Source organism: Puma concolor, chromosome B3 (assembly GCF_028749965.1).
Source record: "Puma concolor isolate L17-30 chromosome B3, mPumCon1.1.hap2, whole genome shotgun sequence".
NCBI classification, from domain to species: Eukaryota; Metazoa; Chordata; class Mammalia; order Carnivora; family Felidae; genus Puma; species Puma concolor.
Window position 1 is genome coordinate 119,689,276 of NC_141672.1, and position 24,367 is coordinate 119,713,642.

Consider the following 24,367-nt stretch of genomic DNA (forward strand, 5'->3'; position numbering starts at 1 on the left):
GGAAGAATTGACAAAAAAAAAGCCCTCCTGGAACTAATAATTATAGTAAGGTTTCAAGATGCAAAGTTAATATACAGTGGTCATTTTTCTCTTTACTGGCATTGAATGTAGAATTTGAGATGGAAGAAAAAAACCACAATACCACATACATTAGTAACCCCCCAAATTAAATACTTAGGTATAAACCTAACAAAATATGTACAAGCTCTATGTAGGAATACTACAAAACTCTGTTAAAAGAAATGAATGGTAGTTCTATACCTGACACTAATGTAATATTGTATGTCAACTATACTCAAAAAAAAAAAAAGAAATGGAGAGATATTATTCCATGTTTATGAATGCAGAGAATATTGTCAAAATGTCAGTTCTTCCCAGGTTGATTGCATTGATTCAATGCAATCCCAGTCAAAATCCCATCAAGTTATTTTATGGATATTGGCAAACTAATTTCAGAGTTTATATGGAGAGGCAAAAGACCCAGATTAGACACTATACTATTGAAAGAGAAGAACAAAGTTGGAGGATTGACAATACCTGACTTCAGAACTTATTATAAAACTATAGTAATTAAGACAGTATGGTATTAGCAAAAGAACTGATAGATAGATCAATGCAAAAAATAGCCCAGAAATAGACCCATATAAACAGAGTCAACTGATCTGTGACAGAGGAACAAAGACAATATAATTTGGGAAGGATAGCCTTTTCAACAAATGGTGTTGGATGACTGGCCATCCACAGCTAAAATTGAATCTGGACACTGATTTTACACTTTATACATGTCATTTTACATTTGTCCAAACCCACAGAATATAGAACACTTAGAGTGAATCCTAATGTAAACTATGGATTTGGGGTGATAATAATGTGTCAGTGTAGGTTCAATAGTTGTAACAAATGTACCACTCTGTTGGGTGTTGTTGACCTTGGGAGAGGCTTAAGCATGTGTGGGGCAACAGGTATATGGGGAATCTCTATACCTTTCTCTCGATTTTTCAGTGAACCTGAAATTTCTATAAAAATATAGTCTTGGGGCGCCTGGGTGGCGCAGTCGGTTAAGCGTCCGACTTCAGCCAGGTCACGATCTCGCGATCCGTGGGTTCGAGCCGCACGTCGGGCTCTGGGCTGATGGCTCAGAGCCTGGAGCCTGTTTCCGATTCTGTGTCTCCCTCTCTCTCTGCCCCTCCCCCGTACATGCTCTGTCTCTCTCTGTCCCAAAAATAAATAAAAAATGTTGAAAAAAAATAAAAAATAAATAAAATAAAAATATAGTCTTAAAACTTTTTTTTTCTACTTTTTAAACCTCTAAGATTCTATAGTGACATGGCTTTTTTTATTCCTGAAAATTGCAATTGTATTCTTTGATCACTCTGGCCAGGAATTTATCAATTTTAATTAATGAACTTAATTTATGAACTTCCACTGTCATTTGATTTTCATTTTGTTGTATTTCATTTATTTATATTTTAAATTCTTTCTTCCTGGGTTTTCTTTGTATTTATTTTGTCTGTCTCTCTAGATTCCTATTGTATCAGTTAATAAAGAATATTAACATTTATTATTATTCATATTCATATTCATTTATTATAATAATATTATTTCACACTTCCATTTCACACTTCAGTATTTTCCAGTTTGCTTCAAATTTTGAAGCTTTGTTGCTGGATACATACAAATTTAGTATTATTTTATCTCCTTGAAAAATTGATCCCGTTACCATTATATTTCTTAATATTATGATTCTTAATATTAATAACTTCTTAATATTTCTTATGATTAAGTCTACTTTATCTAACTTTATCTATCTACTACTATCTATCTACTTTATCTAACTTTAGTATTCTCATGATAAATTTTTTCCCATTCTTTTAGTTTTAAACTTACAACTTTATCTCCTTATATATTTTTGTGTATTTCTTATAATTGTCATATGTGAGTCTTCCTTTTCTGTCTTTTCTGACACTGTCTATTTGCAGTTTTTAATCAGTTTATATTTACTGAAACTATTGCTGTGGTTGTTTTATGTTTTACTATTATCTTTTTTTAATTAAAAAATTTTTTTAATGTTTATTTAATCTTGAGAGAGAGAGTGTGAGCAGGGAGATGGGCAGAAAGAGAGGGAGACACAGAATCTGAAGCAGACTCTGCTCTGAGCTGTCAGCAAGTCTGATGGGGGGCTGAAACTCATGAACCATGAGATCATGACCTGAGCCAAGTCGGTCGCTTAACCAACTGAGCCACCCAGTTAACATTTGATATATGTGACACTCACTACCTCAACTGAATTGTAAACTCCTTTATGGCAGAGTCTATGTCTTATACATATTCCTCTTCTTTACATGGTGAAGTAACAGGTGTACAGCAAGTGTTTCCTTTTACTCAGGGATTACTGTCCTAGGCTACTAGTTGATACATGAAAAACAGTAATTCCGTATATACTTTAGGAATTTTCATTGTTGTTCATAACAGAAGGGCTAGTATGATACTAGCTAATCTATAATGACTGAAAACAAAATTGTCAAGCGGCATTATCAACATTTCCCCAGTTATTTTTGCTTTAGCACTTACCATCTTCTAAAGTACTATGTATTTATTATTTATTATACTATGTGTATTAGTATACATATATATTATGTATTATATATATTATACTATATTATTTAATATAGTATGTATATTATTTATTTACACATTGCTTTTCTCCCACTGGAATATATACATGAGGATTTTTGTCTCTATTGCTGGCACCTATTAGGTTTTCAACAAACATTAGTTAAAAAGAATTAGATGAGATTGGATTATGAAATTAGTGTTCATATCACTGGGATTTCTTTGGCTTTATAAAAGTAGAGAAAAGAACTATGAATTTACTTTCATAAATCAGAATTCAGCCTTGAGGCATGATAGTCCATTCCAGGTTTAATGGTTATAGTTAGTGAGGGTAAGGCTGTAGGGACCTGATTTTAGATGATGTAAAACCAGAGATATTTGGTCTTCCTTTGACACCAGCTAGATGAGGGACATTGTCTAATGGCAAAGCCAGAATTAGCAGGTGGTTTAAATTGTGGGTATGTGTTCTAAAACTAATTAGTAAGGTTCTATATGACCTATACTGGATGAACTGTGAGAGTGTATGTGGTTCCTTGAAAGTTTTGACATTCAGGCAAAAAATTTATTCTGAAAGAGGAGTCCATAAGAGGAGTCAGAACTTTGTTTGCTGCTGGAAATTAGGTGGAAAGGATCCATCATGTGGTGCAGAAGACCAAGAAAAGCAAGATAGGCAGTAAAGCTCTAATCACTAGACTGCATTTTAGAACAGAAGTGTGATGACATTAAGCAAGAAATTAGATTTGTGGGACAGATTGTCATTGATCTGGAGTTTGAATGGAGGTAGGAATGAGCAAGGGAGAGAGCTGCTAGTTAGAGCAACTATTAGAGTCATAGGTTTTCACTGTATATAGCCAGACCTGTGTCTGCAGTATTGGCAGCTTGCATATCACCTTTCAGTTATCCAGTGGTAATCACTAGGATAACAGAATCCTTATCTCTGAGAATAAAGGACTTTCAAGAAGATGTTCTGAAATGATGGAAGGAGAGCAATGAGAGAATGAAGGTGTGTGTCTATGTATACCTATATACATATGAATAAATATAGGTATGTAAACATATAAATGAATATATGAGAAGGGAAAGTGAATAGCTATCTGTCCATAATGTGTATTTAGAGGTAAATTCAGGTATAGATACATGCACAGACAAACATAGAGTCTGCCTTGAATTTATGTTTGAGATATGATAGGGTTAATCCTTGGCTTACAATTGACCAGTGAGCCCAACCATGGTCATGGAGACTGTAGTTGAGCAGAAGAGAGGCAGGGGAAAGATACAAGGGCTAACACCTATTATAGGATTCTGATGTAGAACTTTAAGGTGAAACCTTTTGCATCCTTTATATGTGTTGGTTATGTCCTCTGTGGTCTTAAGGAATCCATTCAACCCATTATTCAAATATTTGAATGATCAGCAAACAAAAGTGAATAGAACATAACTTCTACCCTTGTGACATTTACAAGGTATTAATAGAGATAAATTACATATAAATAACCCTTATATGAGACAGTGTGTCCACAGTAGCAGAAGAAAGGTATAAATAAGTATTTAGGTGAACTCCAGGGAGAATAAACTTAGTTATGCCTGGGTAGTCAGGGAAGACTACTTATAAAATTGATGATGATGATAAAAAGAAATACATATAAACAAAAAGTGGCTCGTATTTATTAAGCTCTTTATTATGCCCCAGATATTGTCTTAGACTAGAAGTACCCATTATAAGCAAAATTAAAATAGTCTGTGAGTGTTCATTGTGTTGGTAATCCTAAGAGCAGAAACTTGAGTAATAGTTTAGATAGCCAATAATAAGGAGACTATCAAGTAATGTATGGCATGATGTTTTTAGAATATGTAACATGGGCATGTATTTATAATGTGGAATATGGAAATCCACTGTATGCTTTTAAGAGAATGAGAGTGAAAAAGTTTGACCTGAGAGACTCTCTGAGACCCTCTGGAAATCAGATTATACTCTAAAAACTATCAGCCAATTAAATAAGAAAAAACTCAATGGATAACAAGGGTTGTGTTGCTTTGCATATGAATTGAATCATGAAACAGGACAATGATTTTCAAACTGTGATCCTTATACTTCTTGCATTGGAGTCAATTGAGATCCTTTTTAAAAGGTAGATTCACACCTAGACTTCAGCTTATTGATTCGGATTCACTTGGTTTTAGTGAGAAATCTACATTTTAACAAGTTTTTAACTCCTAATGTGCCTAACAATTTGATACCTAGTGTTTATAGGAATTTAGAAGTATGGAATCTTAGAGCTAGAAAAGACCTTAAGAATTTAGCTAGTTCTATTGCCTCATCTTACAAATGGAAGAAAACGTAGGCTCAAAGCCTAGGGTTCTAAAGGCTACAGTTATAATAAAAAAAATTGTTTTAACTTCCTCACACATAATTAGACAATGGTTCGTTAAGGATCAAAATTAAATGCCAGAATGTTTGGCACAGACATGTGGTGGAGGAGATGGATAGAAGAAAGAAATCTGAAAAAGATTATGTAGATGTCTTGATGTGAGCGAAGGAGACAGGAAGAAATTGCTGATGACCCTAGAGATTCTAGCTATATACCAATGTCCTTGACTGAAGTAAAGCCAAAAGAAGGAAATTCTGGCTTTTGTGACAACATGGATGGACCTTAAGGGTGTTAAACTAAGTGAAAAAAGTCAAAGGAACAAATACTATATGATTCCACTTATATGTGGAATCTGAAAAAGAAACTCATAGGAACAGAGTAGAAATGGTGATTGTCAGTGGCTTGGGAACCAAGGAAATGAGATGTTGGTACCAACTTCCAGCTATGAAATGAATAAGTTCTGGGGATCTAATAAACAGGTTGGTGACAATCATTAGCAATACTACATAACTTGAAAGTTACTAAGTATATACTACATGTTCCGTCACACACACAAAATGGTAGTTATATGGGTATTGGAGGTGTTTACTAACCTTATTGTATTCATTTTGCAATATATACAGCGAGATATGGATATAGATATAAGGTGATTACATTGTACACCTTAAACTTACACTATGCTATATATCAATTATATCTCAATAAAGTTGGGGAAGAAAAGAAATAGGGGCACAGATAAAGATGATGTGATAGATGCTATGTGGGTAGGTTTGAGCTATCAAAGGGATATCCCAGAGGAACTGGTAGACAGGGCTCCCATTTGTATGCGTGTTAAATGTCTACTTATTCTTTTTAACTGAAATTTATTTTTGTAAAGGTAATATTTTCCTCCTGTTCTTTGCCTTCAGCATTAGTCTGTGCAGGTATTTATAATACTGCCCTCCTGCTGGAAGCAGTAGCCTAACTGGTGAAAATGTCTCAAAACAGTTCTCAAGAAAAAAATCTCATAATGTCTCAAAAGTATACTGTGCAAATCTAATTATAAAATGCAGATGGTAATGTGAAAGAAAATAAAGTTGGATAGCTAGAACAGGGCCACATTATAGAGAGCCTTGAATGCCATTTAGCAGATTGACTAGATCTTTTGGAAAGGAACCACCATAGGTAACAAAGGGAGTAACATCAAGAAGCCAGTGATTTGGGAAGATTTATAACCTGTGCCATGCTACAGGGTTACAAGGTTGAGAACTTGAGTGAATAGGAGATTATTCTACTAATCCAAGCATGAAGTGATAGGCCTTACATTATAGTATACTGCAGAAAAAATTAGGAGTAAAGAAAATAATCAAAAAGTGTTTTAATCTAATAATTTTTGATGATATATTATTTGAAAAAATGAAAAATAGAAAATAATTTTGAAATTTCAGTCCAAGGTACTATTGAGAAATCTAGTGAAGTGGATATACAATGGCAACCATGAGTTTTGCTTTAAAGTTGTAGAGGAAAAGATGAAGGTTAAACTACCAAGTGAAGAGCTAGAAAAGTTTGACATTTGGACTGAAAGCTAAAGTTATATAGTTAGCATACATTATTATAAGCGTTCATTATTATAATATTAAAATTTCAGTGGTAAGAATAATAGTTATTAAATAGAAATTAAAGAAGATGAAGCCTTGCAAAGGGCAGTGATATTGAGCTGTAAAATACAGGGACAGAAACGTCAAGAAGGAATAGAGAGAAAAGGCCATTGTGTTTGATACTAATCAAGATCATTGCAGACTTTCAAGAATGCATTTTTAATGGAGTAGCATGTTTATATAATCATGATTCTGCCTCCATTTTTTTCATTGTTGCCATTCTGTTTCTTGAATATACCTTAATGTATTGGCACTTAAAGTTCTGTCTACCCAATCTGAGCTTTCCCCAGATTTATCTGTGACCAGCTTCTTCACTTCATTCAAGTTTCTACTTAGAGTTATCATTATTATTTTTTTTAAGTTTATTCATTTTTAGAGAGAAGAGAGAGTATGTTGAAGGGGCAGAGGGAAAGAATCCCAAGCAGGGCCTGCACCATTAGTGTCGAACCCGATGCGGGGCTCAAAGCCACAAACCGTGAGATTATGACCTGGGCCAAAATCAAGAGTCAGACGCTTAACCAACTTAGCCACGCAGGCACCCCTAGAGTAATTATTTAGAAATCTTTCACGAGGCCCTCTGTAAATCCCATGACTCCTCAACACACATATATATCCAGTTACTCTATATTGATTGTTCTGTTTTCTTCATAGCATTTCTTATTTTCAGATTTATTTCCTTCCTTCCTTCCTTCCTTCCTTCCTTCCTTCCTTCCTTCCTTCCTCATTTCCCTCCTCCCTTCCTTCCATTTCCCCCCACTGTAAACTTTCATATGAGAATAGTTACCTTATTGAGCTTTTTATATCTGAGTTTTTTATATACTATATGTTTAATGCTGAGAATAATTTCTGATACATTATACATACTCAATAAATATTTATTGAATGAATAATAAACATGAATATATGAGAAACTATCTGAAGAAGAAATAGTATTAAATCAGATTTCATTTGATTTTCTGTGAAACTAAAATTATTTGGGTATTCTTTTGTTTTTTACTTATTATTTTTTAAAATATAATTTATTGTCAAATTGGCCAATATACAGTATGCAAAATGTGCTCTTGGATTTTGGGTATTATTAAAATTGGCAAGATTAAAAGTGAAGAATGGGACACATGGGGTTTAATTCTTTTATTTTTAAGTTTTTTATTTTAATTCCAGCAAAGTTAACATACAGTGTTAATTTCAAGCATACACTACAGTGATTCAGCATTTCTATACATTACTCAGTGCTCGTCATCGTAAGTGTATTCTTTAATTGCCTTCAGCTATTTCACCCATCCCTCCACCCCCCACCCCTTTGGTAACCATGTTTGTTCTCTGTAGTTGAGAGTCTGTTTTTTGGTTTGTCTCTTTTTTTTCCTTTGTTCATTTGTTTTGCTTCTTAAATTCCACATGAGTGAAATCGTATGATTTGTCTGTCTCTGACTTATTTCACTTAGCATTATACTCTGTAGCTCCATCCATATTGTTGAAAATGGTAAAATTTCACTCTTTTTATGGCTGAATAATATTCCACATATACTTATAGAATAATATAATAATATTTTATTATAATTTATATATAATATAAATATAGTAATATTATATATGTAATATAATATTCCATATAAATTCCATACACACACACACATATATGCCATATCTTCTTTATCCATTCATCTATACATGGACCCTGGGGGTGCTTCCATCATTTGGCTGTTATGTAAATAATGCTGCCATAAACATAGGGGTGCACGTAACCCTCTGAATTAGTGCTTTTGTATTTTTTGGGTAAATACCCACTAGTGCAATTAATGGGTCCTAATGTAGTTCTGTTTTTAACTTTTTGAGGAAACTGAATACTGTCTTCCATAGTGGCTGCACCAGTTTGTATTCCCACCAACTGTGCAAGAGAGGGTTCCTGTTTCTCCACATCCTTGCCAACACCTTTTGTTTCTTTTGTTGTTGATTTTAGCCATTCTGGCAGGTGTGAGGTGGTATCTCATTGTAGTTTTGATTTGCATTTCCCTTATGATGAGTGATGTTGAGCATCTTTTCATGTGTCTGTTGGCCATCTAGATATCTTAACAATATTTGTTCTTCCATTCCATGAGCATGAAATTCATTTATTTGTGTTGTCTTCAGTTTCTTTCATCAGTGTTTTATAGTTTTCAGAGTGCAGGTCTTTTGCCTCTTTGGTTAGGTTTATTCCTAGGTATTATTTTTGGTGCATTTTTAAATGGGATTATTTTCTTAATTTCTCTTTCTGCTGCTTTGTTATTAGTGTATAGACACTCAACCAATTTCTGCACATTGATTTTGTATCCTAGAACCTCAATAAGTTCACTTATCAGTTCTAGTAGTTTTTTGCTGGAATCTATAGGGTTTTCTGCATTTAGTATCATATTATCTGCAGATGATTAAAGTTATACTTCTTCCTTACCAATTTGGATGCCTCATATTTCTTTTTCTTGTCTGATTCATGTGCCTAAGACTTCCAGTATTATGTTGAATAAAAGTGGGGGAGAGTGGACATCCTTGTCTTGTTCCTGACCATAGGGGAAAGCTCTCACTTTTTTTCCCATTGAATATGTTTGCTCATATAAAGCTTTTATTATGTTGAGGTGTGTTCCCTCTAAATCAACTTTGTTGGGGGCTTTTATCATGATTGGTGTTAAACTCTATCAGATGTTTTTTTCTGCATCTACTGAAATGATCATATGGTTTTTATCCTTTGTCTTGTTGATGTGATGTGTCACTTTGATTAATTTGTGAATATTGACCCACCCTTGCATCCCAGGAACAAATCACACTTTGAGTGTGGTGAATGATTTCTTTAATGTATTGCTGGATTGGATTCAGTTTGGTAGTATTTTATTGAGGTTTTTTGCATCCTCAAGGTTATTGGTCTGTAGTTCTTATTTTTAGTGGTGTCCTTATCTGTTTTTGGTATCAGGATAATTCTGGCCTCATAGATTGAATTTGAAATTTTTCCTTCCTTTTCGATATTTTGGAATAGTTTGAGAAGAATAGGTATTAACTCTTTAACTATTTGGTAGAATTCGCCTGTGAAGCCATCTGGTCCTGGACTTCCGTTTGCTGGGAATTTTTTTATTACTGATTCAATTTCATTGCTGGTAATTGGTCTGTTCAAAGTTTCTATTTCTTCCTGCTTCAATTTAGGGAGATTATATGTTTCTAGGAATTTACCCATTTCTTCTAGGTTGTCCAATTTGTTGGCATATAATTTTTCATAATATTCTCTTATAATTGTTTGTATTTCTGTGGTGTCAGTGGTTATTTTTTTCTTGTGTTACTGATTTTATTTGAGTCTTCTCTCTCTCTCTCTCTCTTTGATGATTTTGACGAGTTTGGCTAGAAGCTTATCAGTTTTGTTGATCTTTAGAGAACCAGTGTTGATTTCATTGATGTGTTATTTTTTTAGTTTCTATTTCACTTACTTCTGTTCTAATCTTTATCATTTTCTTCTGCTGATTTTGTGTTTTGTTTTTTGTTGTTTTTTTTTTTTTTTTGCTAGCTCCTTTAGGTGTAAGGCTAGGTTGTTTATTTGTGATTTTTCTTCCTTCTTCAGATAGGCCTGTATTGCTATAAACTTCCTTCTTAAATCAGCTCTTGCTATATCCCAAAGATCTTTTTTCAAAAGTTTTTCTTTAAGTTCCAGTCAGTTAACATACAGTGTAATACTAGTTTCGGGTGTGGAGTTTAGTGATTCATCGCTTACATACAACACAGTGCTTATTATAACAAATGCCCTCCTTAATACCCATCATCTATTCAATTCATCCCCCTGCTCACCTCCCCTCCAAGAACCCTCAGTTTCTTCTCTATAGTTAAAAGTCTTGTTTCTGGTTTATGTATCTTTTTTTACCCCTATGTCCAGTAGTTTTGTTTCACATATGAGTGAAATCACATGATATTTATCTTTCTTTGACTGTCTTATTTTGCATAGCATAATACTCTCTAGCTCCATCCATGTCATTGCAAATGGCAAGATCTCATTCTTTTTATGGCTGAGTAATATTCCATTGTGTATGTATATATGTGTGTGTGTATATGTGTAGGCACACACCCATATATACGTACACAATGTGTATATGTATATATATATGTATACGCATATACATATACATATATATACACATATATATATACATATATACACATATATATGTATGTGTGTGTGTGTGTGTGTGTGTGTGTGTGTATAAATCACATCTTCTTTATCCATTCATCAGTCGGTGACATTTGGGCTCTTTTAATTTGACTATTGGTAATGCTGCTATAAACAGGGTGCATTTGTCCTTGTGAATCAGTATTTTTGTGCCCTTTGGATAAATACTGAGTAGTATAACTGCTGGATCATAGGGTAGTTCTATTTTTAACTTTTTGAGGCATCTCCATACTGTTTTCCTGGCTGGCCGCACCAGTTTGCATTCCCACCAACAGTGTAAGAGGGTTCCCCTTTCTCTACATCCTTGCCAACACCTGTTGTTTCATGTGTTGTTAATTTTAGCCATTATCACTGGTGTGAGATGATACCTCATTGTAGTTTTGATTTGTATTTCTCTGCTGATGTGTGATGTTGAGCATCTTTTCATGTATCTGTTAGCAATCTGTATGTCTTCTTTGGAAAAATGTCTATTTCTTCTGCCCATTTCTTAACTGGATTATTCACTTTTGGGTATTGACTTCTACAAGTTCTTTATAGATTTTAGATACTAACCCTTTATCAGATATGTCATTTGCAAATATCTTCTCCCATTCCATAAATTGCCTTCTAGTTTTGTTGATTGTTTCCTTTGCTATGCAGAAGCTTTTTTATCTTAAGTCCCAATAGTTTAGTTTTGCTTTTGTTTTCTTTACCTCAGGAGACATATCTAGTAAGAAGTTGCTATGGTTAATATCAAAGAAGTTACTGCCTGTGTTCTCCTCTAAGGTTTTGATGGTTTCTTGTCTCACATTTAGGTCTTTAATCCTTTGAATTTATGTTTGTGTATGGTGAAAGAAAGTGGTCTGGTTTCATTCTTTTTGATGTTGCTGTTCAGTTTTCCCAACACCATTTATTTAAGAGACTGTCTTTTTTCCATTAGATATTCTTTTCTTCTTTGTCAAATATTAGTTGACCATATAGTTGCAGATTCATCTGGCTATTCTATACTGTTCCTTTGATCTGTGTGTCTGTTTTTGTGCCAGTACCATATTGCCTTGATCACTACAGCTTTGTAATGTAACTTGGTCCAGAATTGTGATGCTTGTAGCTTTATTCTTCTTTTTTAAGATTGCTTTGGCTATTCAGGGTCTTTTGTGGTTCCATACAAATTTTAGGATTGTTTGTTCTAGCTCTTTGAAGAATGCTGGTGTTATTTTGATAGGGATTGCATAAGCTGTCTAGGTTGCTTTGGGTACTATAGACATTTTAACAATATTTGTTCTTTCAATCCATGAACGTGAATGTTTTTCACTTTGTTGTGTCATCTTCAGTTCCTTTTGTAGGTGTTTTATAGTTTTTCAGAGTACAGATCTTTTACCTCTTTGGTTAGGTGTATTCCTAGGTATCTTATGATTTTTGGTACAGTTGTAAATGGGCTTGACTACTTGATTTCTCTTTCTGCTGATTTATTATTGGTGTATAGAAATGTGACAGATTTCTGTATGTTGATTTTGTGTCCTGTGGCTTTATTGGATTCTTGTATCAGTCCTAGCAATTTTTTAGTGGAATCTTTTGGGTTTTCTATACAGAAACATAGAGTATCATGTCATTTGCAAATAGTGAAATTTTTACTTCTTCCTTGCTGAAAAGCAAATGTTGTGTGTTGAAAGATAATTACTTTGACCCCCAAAGTTTTCCTTTCTGTTTCATGCTGGGGATCAAGCTGCCTAGGCTCAATGTATGTTAACAGAACATTTAGTTAAACAAGAATTTGAAAGAGAAATGTATCATTAGAAAATTTAAATACAGGTTTGATGCAATTTTATCAGTCCCTTTACCCTAGCATATAAAATATCTTTTTCTGGCAAAAGGACCCTCTTTCTCCCTCTTTACTCTTTTTTCTTGTTTTCTAAAACAGGACAGATGTTTTCTATTAGACTTTGGTTCTAAATACTTTGATTTGAATCCATCTATGTAATATAACTTTGAACAACTTCTCAGTGCCAGTTTCCTCATCTGTAAAATGGTTAACTCATAATTTTATTATGAGGATTATGTCAAGTTAACTCACGTAAAGTGCTCATCACATATTAAATGGTGTATATAAATTTAGGAGGGGGGTGCGCCTGAGTGGCTCAGTTGGTTAAGCGTCCAACTCTTGATTTTGGCTCAGGTCATGATCTCGTGGGTTCGTGAATTCGAGTCCTATGTTGGGCTCTGTCTTGACAGGGCAGAGCCTGCTTAGGATTCTCTCTGTCTCCTCTCTCTGCCCCTCCCTTGCATGTGCATCCTCTCTCTCTCTCTCTCTCTCTCTCTCTCTCTCTCTCTCTCCTCCCCCCTTTTTCCCCCTTCTAAAAATAAATAAACATTTTTTTTAAAATGTAGATGACTCTGGGAATATTTTTAAAGTATGTAGCCAATATGAGAACGTCCCTAATTTTATAGTAAGTGGTAACCTATAATTTGTCATTAACATAGTTCATAGCCTTGGAGAAAATTCCAGTTTAAGTTTATTTGAATGTTAGGTTTGTTGAACATTTAAAAATGAATCAGCATAAGTCATCACATTAATTGAATAAGGAGAAAAATCCTGATTCTCTCAATGGACTTAGTAAAAGCAATACATCCATTCAAGAGAAAAACTTCAGCAGAATAATATTATTGAGAGAAACTTCAGGATCTGATAAAGTATTAACCAAAACCTTAGAGAAGATATACTTAGTGATAAACTATTGAATGCATTCTCATTTAAGAGTAGACAAGGACACATCTGCCACTGCCCCTTTTTGTTTGATATTGTAGTGGAGATTGTATTTAAGTTAGTAAGTTTAAGCTGTGGGAAATCAGAAAGGGAGAAACAAAGTTGTTATCATTTATAGTTGTTATGACTGTGTACCCTTATTTGAGAAAAACTGATTTGGATAAAGAAAACAGAAGATTTGATCGATAAATGAAAATATAGAAAAAGAGGAAAGAGGTGATCTTCCTGCACAGAAATTTTAAAATAAAGCTGCTAGCACCAAAACAGAAAAGGTAAATTGGATGATGTCAAATTCAAAATGTGCTTGAAAAGATACCATCAAAGAAATGACCAGACAACGTGCAGCATGAGAAAATATATTTGCAAATCATGTTCCTGTAAGAAACTTACAGCCAGTATATATGAAGACCTTTTCCAGCTCCATAATAAAAGGCAAATATCCCAGTAATAAACGGGCAAGGGATCTGAGTAGACATTTCTTGAACAAGATATACAAATGGCCAATATGATCACAAAAAGGCCCAAAATCAGTAGTCCTCAAGGAAATGCAAACAAGTTCATAATGAGATTCCACTTTCTACCAAGTAGGATGGCTATATTTAATTATTTAGTTAGTTAATTAAATTATTAAATTTGATAATTCTTTAATAATGAAATTAACAACAAATATGTGGATAAGTTAGAATCTTCATAGCTCAGTGGTAGGGATGTAAAATTGTCTACTTTGGAAAATACTTGCTTAGTTCCTAAAAAGTTAAACATAGAATTACTACTATGTGACATAGTAATTCCACTCACAGCTCTATATGCAGGAGAATCCTAATTATATAGTAAAATAAAACTTGTATACAGGGACACCTGGGTGGCTCAGTCGGTTAAGCGTCTGACTTTGGCTCAGATCATGATCTCACGTTCGTGAGTTCAAGCCCTGCGTCAGGCTCTGTGCTGACAGCTCAGAGCCTGGAGCCTGCTTTGGATTCTGTCTCTCTCTCTCTCTCTCTCTCTCTCTCTCTCTCAAAAATAAATATTAAAAAAATTTAAAAACTTGTAAACATATGTTACAGCATTATTGAAAACAGCCAAAAGGTGGAAATAACCCAATATTCGTCATCTGTTGAATGGTTAAGTAAAATATGTATACTCATACAATGAAATAGTATTTAGAAATAAAAAGAAATGAAGTAGTGATATATGCTACAATATGGATGAACTTTGAAAAACATGCTAAGTGAAAGAAGCGAGTCTAAAAAGGCCATGTATCCTATGAAATATCAGCACTTACATGAAATATCCAGGATAGGAAAATTTATTTTTTGTGTGAATGAGTGGAGGAGGGGCAGAGAGAAAGGGAGACACAGAATCTGAAGTGGGCTCGAACTCATGACCCGTGAGATCATGACCTGAGCTGAAGTTGGAAGCTTAACCGACTGAACCACCAGGCGCCCCCAGGATAGGAAAATTTGTAGACACAGAATGATTAGTGGTGCTTAGGGATGGGAGCAGGAGGGGTAAAATGGGGATTGATGGCTAAAAGTTATTGTGTTTTATTCAATGAGTATAAAAATGTTCTAAAGTTAGATTGTGATGATGCATGCACAACCTTGTGAATATAATAAAAAACATTGAATTATACATTTAGATGGTATTTGAATTATATGTCAATAAAGTTAGTTTAAAAAATAAAATAGCAGAAATAATGCTACGTAAATGTACTGATAAAAAACAAAGACTTGAATTTAGAATTCTTGAATTATGTGAGTGAAAATGGCTTCGTAGGGAACTGCAGTAGTAGTCTATAACCCTATGAAAACAATGGATTAACTGGCAAAAAACTGTCAGATTCAACTTTTGTACTGCTGGAAATTAATCAAAAACTTACTGCTACCAGGGGAAAACACAATGCAAAACAATCAACTGAACGTTTTTAAGAGAGTTTAGTGGCATTTTAATTTACCCTAATTACATCCACTCCCGAGCTCAGCAGCAGCTTTGAAGACAACCACCTACATCCCTGATACAGGTACCTAGTACTACAGGGAGCAGATAAGACTTTATATTCGTGATGTGTAGTTGTTTATTTTGATCTGTTTGATGATTTTCTGAAGGAGTGGTTCCACAGGTTGCCTTTCTTTAACGTAACTCAGAAATCTCCCAGAGCTGCAGAGGCTACCTGGGGGCAGTTGTCAAAAAAAAAACTTAAAGGCAGATGTATTAGACAGTGCAGTCTGGGGCCAGGAAAAACACTCAGGACAAACAATAATCAAGAAGCTTGGGAGTGAGGTGCCTTGAGGAGGGGAGGGGAGGGGAGGATTGAAATGCTTTCAGTAATAAGGGCTTTGAGGCGCTCCCACATACTGTGAAAAATCTAGAGGGCCAAATGCATGCCCAGAGCTGGATGGATACATGTTCAGAAAAGACCTGAGAATTTCCTAAGGTCTTATCTCTGGCTGACCTCCAGGCTTATATGCATGAAGAGTTGTAAACTGCCAGAGTTTTGTCATTTTGTCTCAACCGCACACACAGCACATCAGCAAATATGATATTAGGACTTTTGTTGTTGTTGTTGTCATTCCTGGTATTTAAGGAAAGCGCTTGCATCACTAGTTGATCACTAAACTAACTGAACAGAGACTTTAGTGGCCATAGTGACAAAGAATACAAACTTTAGATGATTAATTCAGAAAAGTGGGAGGGAGGTGAAAGTGGGTAATGGGCATTGAGGAGGGCACCTGTTGGACTGAGCACTGGGTGTTGACAATTTGACAATAAATTTCATATTAAAAAAAAGTTACCAAATAAATAAAACTACATCAAGCAGCAAAAACACACCCTGTCAGAGGAGGAGAATTTGATTTTCAGCATTGCCACATTATAATATTCAAAATGTCTAGTTTTTGACAAAAAGTTACAAGGTGTGCAAACAAAAAGGAAGTTGGCCTATACACAGGAAAAAAAAAATTAATAGAAAATGTCCCAGGAGAAACCCACACATTGGCCTTAAGACACAAAACTTTAAATTAAAACGTTAAAGTATACTTGGGATGCCTGGGTGGTTCAGTTCGTTGACTGTCCAACTTTGGCTCAGGTCATGATCTCATGGTGTGCGAATTCCAGCCTGCATCGGGCTCTATGCTGACAGCTCAGAGCCTGGAGCCTGCTTGGGATTCTATGTCTCCCTCTATCTCTGCCCCTCTCCCCCTCTCTCTTTCTCTCTCTCTCTCTCTCTCTCTCTCTCTCTTTCTCTCTCTAAATCATAAATATTAAAAAAAATTTTTAAGTTAAAATATACTCAGGGAACTAAAGGTTCCATGAGAATGATATCTAACCAACTGGGGAATAGTAATAATGATATATTAAAATTATATTTATATTTTATTTAATATATAATTTAAATTATAAAAAGGATGAATAGAAATTTTGTAGCTGAAAAATACAGTGACCAAAATGAAAAATTCACCTGAAGAATTCAACAGCTAATTTGGGCAAGTAGAAATAAGAATCCGTGAACTTGAAGATAGATCATCTGAGATTATCTCTATGGGGGAAAGAATGAAAAAAATGAATAGAGTTTCAAAAACCTGTGGGACCAATACATGTTGAAGGGGAGTACCAGAAGGAGAGTAGAGAGAGAAAAAAATAGTAGAGAGAAAGAATATTTGAGGAAATAATGGGTGGAAAATTCCCAAATTTAATGTAAGATATGAATCTGCACATCTCAGACACACAACAAACTTTAAGTAGAGGAAACTCAGCAATCCAAACTGTTACACATTATAATCAAAGTGTTGTAAGGCAAAGACAAAAAAATCTTGAAAGCAGCAAAAGTGAATCAGCTCTTCATATATGAAACATTCTCAATATAATTAACAGCTTATTTCTAATCAGAACCTATACAGGCTAAAAGGTAATAGGATGACATATTCAGTTCCCTTGTAGAAAAAAATCAAAAACAAATTGTCAACCAAAAATTGTATGTCTGGCAAAACTTCAAAAATGAAAGAGAAATTAATATATTTCGTGATAAATAAAAATAAAAAATAAGTATTTTTTCTATTTGATTTAAAAGACATTTGCCCAAAACAATAATTATCAAACTTACATTGATGAACACATAATATATAAGGATTTAATTTGTAATAATAGCATAAAGGAAGTACAGAGCTATATAGGAACAATATGTTTATATACTGCTGAAAGGAAGTTGGTATTAATTGTAACTAGATTGTTATGAACTGTTAATTATAATTCCCAGGACAACTGCTAAGAAGTTAATTCTGTGTGTGTATGTATGTATGTATGTATGTATGTATGTATATATAGAATCATACTAGAAGAAATGAGAAGAGAATGAAAATGGCACTCTGGAAAATTTCTAACACAGAACAAAGCAGTAGTAAGGTAGAATTGAGAGGGACAAAGATATATGGGAAATAGCAAAATGGCAAAAGTAAATCAGTCCTCATTTATTACATTAAATGTAAGTACAGTAAATATTCCAGTGAAAGACACAGGTTGGCACAATGGATTTTTAGAAATGATCCAACTGTATGTTTTTTTCGTGACTCACTTTGAATATAAGGACCCAAGTGGTTTAATATGAAAGGATGGAAAGATATTTTATGCAAAGTTTACCTCTACAAAATAATATAGCTGAAGTAGCTATGTTAATATCACACAACAAAGACTTTAAGACAAAAATTATAGGGGCGCCTGGGTGGCTCAGTCGGTTAAGCGGCCGACTTCAGCTCAGGTCATGATCTCGCGGTTAGTGAGTTCAAGCCCCGCATCAGGCTCTGTGCTGACAGCTCAGAGCCTGGAGCCTGTTTCAGATTCTGTGTCTCCCTCTCTCTGACCCTCCCCTGTTCATGCTCTGTCTCTCTCTGTCTTAAAAATAAATAAACGTTAAAAAAAATTTTTAAAAAAAGACAAAAATTATACAGTAGACAAGAAAGACATTATATAATGGTGAAAGAGTGAATCTATTAAAACATGTATGCACCTGTCAGAGCCCCAAAATATATGAAGAAAAAACTGACAGAATGGGGGGAGACATAGATAATTCAACAGTAGTAGTTAGAGGCTTCAATATCCCACTTTAAAAAATGAACAGGACGGCTAAACTGAAGATCAACAAGGAAATAATAAAGGTTAATAACTTATTACAAGCCAACTAAACCCAATAGATGTATAGAGAACATTCCACCAAAAACAGCAGAATGTATACTTTGCTCAAATGATATGGAATATTCTCCAGCATAGACCATATATTCGACCACAAAAGTTTTCATAAATTTGTAAATATTGAAATCATAATGGCATTTTTCACCACAAGGAACAGGTTTGAAATCAGTAACAAAAGGAAATTATACAAGACACTCTTTAAGTACTAAAGCAACTGGAACTCTCATACTTTTCTGGTAGAATTACACATTGGAATGATCCCTCCTGTAAATATTTTGGTAAATATGCTTATCATGTAAGCCAGTAATCCCATTCTTAGGTATTTATCCAAGAGAAGTTAGGACATTTGCCTATGTAACAACTTGTCCTCAAATGTTCATAGTAGCTTTATTCATAAATAGCCCCAATCTAGAAAGAAGTGAAATACCTAAGTAGAGATAAATAAATCGTGATGTCCACCCAATGGTACACTACAAACAGTAAAATCCATTAATTAATAATACATTCAGCACTATGAAAGAATCTCAAGAGATTTATGTTAAATGAATTTATGTGTGTATGGGTGTAGTAATTTGATATTCAGAAAGCCATAGTGGTAAAAAGCAGATGAACAGTTGCTAGTAGCAAAGGAGGAGTGACTCCAAAGAGACATGAAAACATTTTGTGGGGTGGTGGAAATGTTTTATATCATGATTGTGTTTTCAGTTATATTGGTAGACACAGCTGTGAAAACTCATTTATACACTTTAACTTGTTTTATTGTATGTAAATTATATCTTAAAACAAGAGTAACCCACAAAATATAAAAATAAGTAAAGACAAGAAAAAACCCACTTTGGAATCAAGGGCTTGGGGGATGGAGACAACATTACTTGAAGTAAGAGTTTTTTAAGAGTAAGTCAAAATGGAAATTAGAGATTATTTGAAATTTGTGACAATGAGAGCACAAAACTTATGGGATGTGGCCCAAACTATTACAAATGAAATATTAGCCTTAAGTGATTTTATTATTTAAAGTAAAAATGGCAGGGGCGCCTGGGTGGCGCAGTCGGTTAAGCGTCCGACTTCAGCCAGGTCACGATCTCGCGGTCTGTGAGTTCGAGCCCCGCGTCGGGCTCTGGGCTGATGGCTCAGAGCCTGGAGCCTGTTTCCGATTCTGTGTCTCCCTCTCTCTCTGCCCCTCCCCCGTTCATGCTCTGTCTCTCTCTGTCCCAAAAAAATAAATAAAAAGTTGAAAAAAAAAAATAAATAAAGTAAAAATGGCCTAAACAATCAAGGAGCTAGACCCATATTCACATCAACCCCCATACAAAATAGGATATAAAAATACTTTTTGTTAGCCTGTGAAAAGGCTAACAAAAAATAAAATGGAGTAAACAAGCTACATCATGAATAAGAAAGAGTATGACTAAGATGACATCATTAAAAATGAGGGAATGCAGTATACAGCACTACGCTAACAAAATTTAAAATCTTTTTTTCTTTTTAAGAGAGATAGAGCAAGCGAGTGAGTGAGCATGTGCCCAAGCAGGGGAGGGACAGAGGGAGAGAGAGAATCCCAGGCAGACTCCATGCCCAGTGTGGAGCCCCACATGGGCTCACTCTCAGGCCTGTGAGATTATGACATGAGCCGAAATCCAGAGTCAGATGCTTAACAGACTGAGCCACCCAGGCACCCCGAAATTTAAAGTCTTAATAAAGTAAAGTAGGTCCTTTCTACAAAATAAGTCATCAGAATTTAATTGTAATAGAGTACCTGAAAGGGTTTGTTTTCTGCCTTACCTCTCACTATCCCCACATTTTAATATTTTGCTCCAGCAGAATGGATCTGTACACTTCCTAAGCATAGCCAGTGTTTTCCCATGTGTCGAGTATTGCTTACTCACTTTTCTCTATTGTTACTACCATTTCCTCTTTTTTGTGTGTATTTGGATGCTACCTATTTTTCAAGTAAGTACACATTCCATTTCCTTCAGGACACTTACTTTAGCATGTTAGCTAGAAATAAGCACTTGTGGCAATAGTCATCTGTCACTTACTCTGCCTTGTAGACTTGGGTATCTTTTCATACTCTTATGTCTTCCTCTCCCTTACAGAGAATAAATTCTGTGACTATTCCCCCTATGTAGACACATCATTCCTGCTACATATATACCTCTCAGTTTATACAGAGTAGGAACTCTGGAAATAAATATTTACCTGATTGCTAAAAAGTGAATCAAGAGAGGATTCAAATTAGGAAAAAGTGGTTAGCTACTATTTCAGGTAAAATTAAGATTTTTGAGGGGTGCCTGGGTGGCTCAGTCGGTTAAGCATCCGACTTCAACTCAGGTCATGTTCTTACTGCTTGTGGGTTCAGAGCCTGGAGCCTGCTTCGGATTCTGTGTCTCCCTCTCTCTCTGCCCCTCCCCTGCTTTCTCTCTCTCTCTCTCTCTCTCTCTCTCTCTCTCTCAAAAATAATTACTCGCCACTGTAAAGTGGTTATTTTCCTGTTTTGATATTCCTTAATATGGTGGCTGATAGCAATGAGCATGCGGAGGTTGCAACAGCACATAATTTAATGTTGAACTCTAATTTAGTTATTCTTTTGTTCCCATGTATAACCTGTGCTAATTTGCTTTTTCCTTATTAGGGGTGTTGTAATTTGCATCTTTCATGATTTTTTTATGAAGTATTGCTTATTTTTTCATTGTGATCTGGATTGATCTACATCATGAATAATTCTTTCATAGGTCACTAGACTAATTCTTTGAGACTAGGACTCTTTGGGTGAGCAGTTAAAATTTAAGTTAGTATTTTCCCTTTTTTCTTCCAAAAAGAGAAATTGACAAATTAAGTCAATATTAATGGATTGCTATAGTGACACCTTTGTTAATTAACTGTTGATGGCTATCCCTATTGGTTCAGGCAAGCTAGAGCCTAGTTAGACAGTGGCAGAAAAGCATTATCTCAGATTTTTCCAAGCTTTTGGTATTTAAGAAATATAAATAACAAAACAAAACAAATCTTTGTCTCGTCCAGTAACTTTCACTGCCTTTCAAATTATTTCTAAAGTTAAATATTCTTGTATTCAGCTTTGCGTTGTATACCTCTTAAGGTATATAGATATTTAGCCATTTCAACTATCTTGTAGAAACCTAATATGGTTTTAAATTTAATTATCATGAGTTTAACATTTCTGAAAAATAAGCACCATTCTGTACCATATCTGTAAACTTAGAAATGTTTTTATGAATCTCCTCTTTATCCTATGAGGAAATAATTTTTAGTCTTTTTTGATAATATTTATAGTATTTTAAAGAAATATTCTCAGAAATCAAAGTGTTAAACTAATGTTCCTAATACTGGGAGAGGAAAAACATAGGGTTTTAGATAATCATAAAAATTAGCAGCAAATTAACTGACAGTGATAAAACTTTTTTCTCTTCAGGGCCAAGGAATATGAGAGTTTAATGGAAACAAAAAACTCTGGATCTGACTCACCTTATAAAGCAAAGTGAGTATTTTACCCTATATTTTATTTCTCTATCTCACTGGTGTCTGCCTATACAAAAGTTTATCTGAACTTGTATTCCTGTGATCCTGGGCTTTGGTATCGGTTGCCTAGAGCTTCATTCTTCTAACACAGTGGTCTCCAGCCAGGGATGATTTTGTCAGGGGATATTTGTGCCTGGGGATATGTAAACACATTTTGGTTATCACAGCTTGGAGAAATGGTGCTACTCCCATCAAGTGTAAAGAGACGCAGGGATGCTGTTAAACACTCTGCGGTGAGCAAAGAATTATCTCATCCAAAACATCAGTAGCGCCTAAGTAGAGAAATGCTGTTCTAGCAGAACAGGTTCTGGCAGTGCTGTTCTGGTTCTTGCTCTGAGGAGGCCTTGTTCAGGATTGTTGCCAGGGCCACTTGACAAATGAGGAGGATCTGACTCCACCACTGAGTATACATGTAACTACACAGGAGCTAAGTAAACAAAACCATCATCATTTTGCTTCTCTCAAATATGTTACCAGTAGAGGTGTGGTGAGGAAGATACTCAAAAACACTGCTGATGGGAGTGCAAATTAGTGTAGTCTTAGTGAAAGGCAATGTGAATCCAGAGCTTAGAACATACACTGCTGCTTGGTGAAATAATGCAAAATGTGCCCAAATATTTATATACAAAAATAACTATTTTACTGTTATTTTTCATAGTGAAAAAGTCAAGAAATAACTGCCACAAATTGAGGAATATCTATAACCAGTTGTTGGTGTAGATATGCTATAGCATTTTAATGTAGCAGTTATTTACATTTAAAACAGAAATATTGTTGCCTTCTGAAATGAGCTACCCACTGGGGCACCTGCATGGCTCAGTCAGTTAAGCGTCTAACTCTTGATTTCAGCTCATGTCTTGATCTCAGGGTCATGAGTTTAAGCTCTGTGTTGGGCTCTGTGCTGGACATGAAGCCTACCTAAAAAAATAGAAAAAGAAATGAGATGCCCTTAAGATAATTACTTTTATCACTTATTGTTTTGAAACAATTAGTCATTGCCATCCTAAAAGAAAAAAAATGTGTAAAATATTAAAGAAGTTAACAAAATTATCAAGATTATGATACTGTATATCTGGAAAACCCAAGAAAATCAAGTGAAAAACTAGTAGAAATAAGAGAATAAATTCAGTAAGGTGGCTGATTACCAAATTAATGTGATAATATTTGGCTTTTCTGGGCCTTTGCCTCATTCCAGTCTCCTTACTTGTGTTGCCTCGTTTATTCCTCACAACAACTCAATGAGTTTCATTAGGGAAGCTAAGCCTTAGACAGGGTAAGTAACTTGCTTTAAGATAATGCAACAACATAGCCAAGCTACAAAATTAATACTTTCCTTTCTCATGATCAGTTAGAAAACATCAATATCATTTACAATAGCAATAAAAAATAAACTAAGAATAAACTTGACAAGAAATATGAAGGCTCTATAAAAATTAAAAACCTTAAAATCCTAACAAAGGGTATAAAAGAAGACTTGTATAAATGGAAAAACAAATTACACTCTTGGATAGAAGACATGGTATAGTAAAATGTCAATAAAATAACAACCGTTTTAAAAAAAGAATCATTTTAAAGAACATGCAGAAAAATAAATGAAAATTTCTAGAAAAATAATTTTAAGGGATAGTGAGGTAGGACTGCACTTACAGATATCAAAGTATTTGTTAAAATATTTTTGCACTGGGGCATTAATAAAAATTCAAATTGATGGAAGAGAGTTTTAAAAACAGTCTAGAAATAGATTAAAATATTTGAGCAAATTTAATATATGATGGTGAGATAATGTTTACAAAGATAGCCACAACTTGAGCCATTCCTGGGGGCATGCCCCTGTGCAATCTAATATAACTTTGCCACTATTACATCAAGTGGTGGACTCTATTTCCTTTCCTCTTGAATTTATTCTGGACTTTTGACTTGTTTTTGACCTGCAGACGACTACAGAAGCACTATGTGATTTCCAAGACTTGGCCTCGGAAGTCTTGAGGCATCTCTTTCAACCTCACTTTCTTGCTCCCCTATGATTTCCGTGTAGGGAAGGCTGGGTCAGCCCCCCGCCCTCCCTCCCGCCTTGAGGATGAGAGATCACTTGCTCATGGTGATAATCCTTTTAATA

General features: G+C 34.7%; 1 protein-coding gene across 5 annotated transcripts in view; it reads left to right on the forward strand.

Moving 5' to 3' along the window:
- Window positions 1–24,367, forward strand: part of SCAPER (S-phase cyclin A associated protein in the ER) — a 505,214-nt gene that overhangs the window by 241,436 nt on the left and 239,411 nt on the right. For all 5 annotated transcript variants that reach the window (XM_086711283.1, XM_086711287.1, XM_086711288.1 and 2 more), the window contains one exon: window positions 22,145–22,210. In XM_086711283.1, coding sequence (XP_086567409.1) covers window positions 22,145–22,210 — 66 coding nt within the window. The remainder of the gene's footprint in view (window positions 1–22,144; window positions 22,211–24,367) is intronic.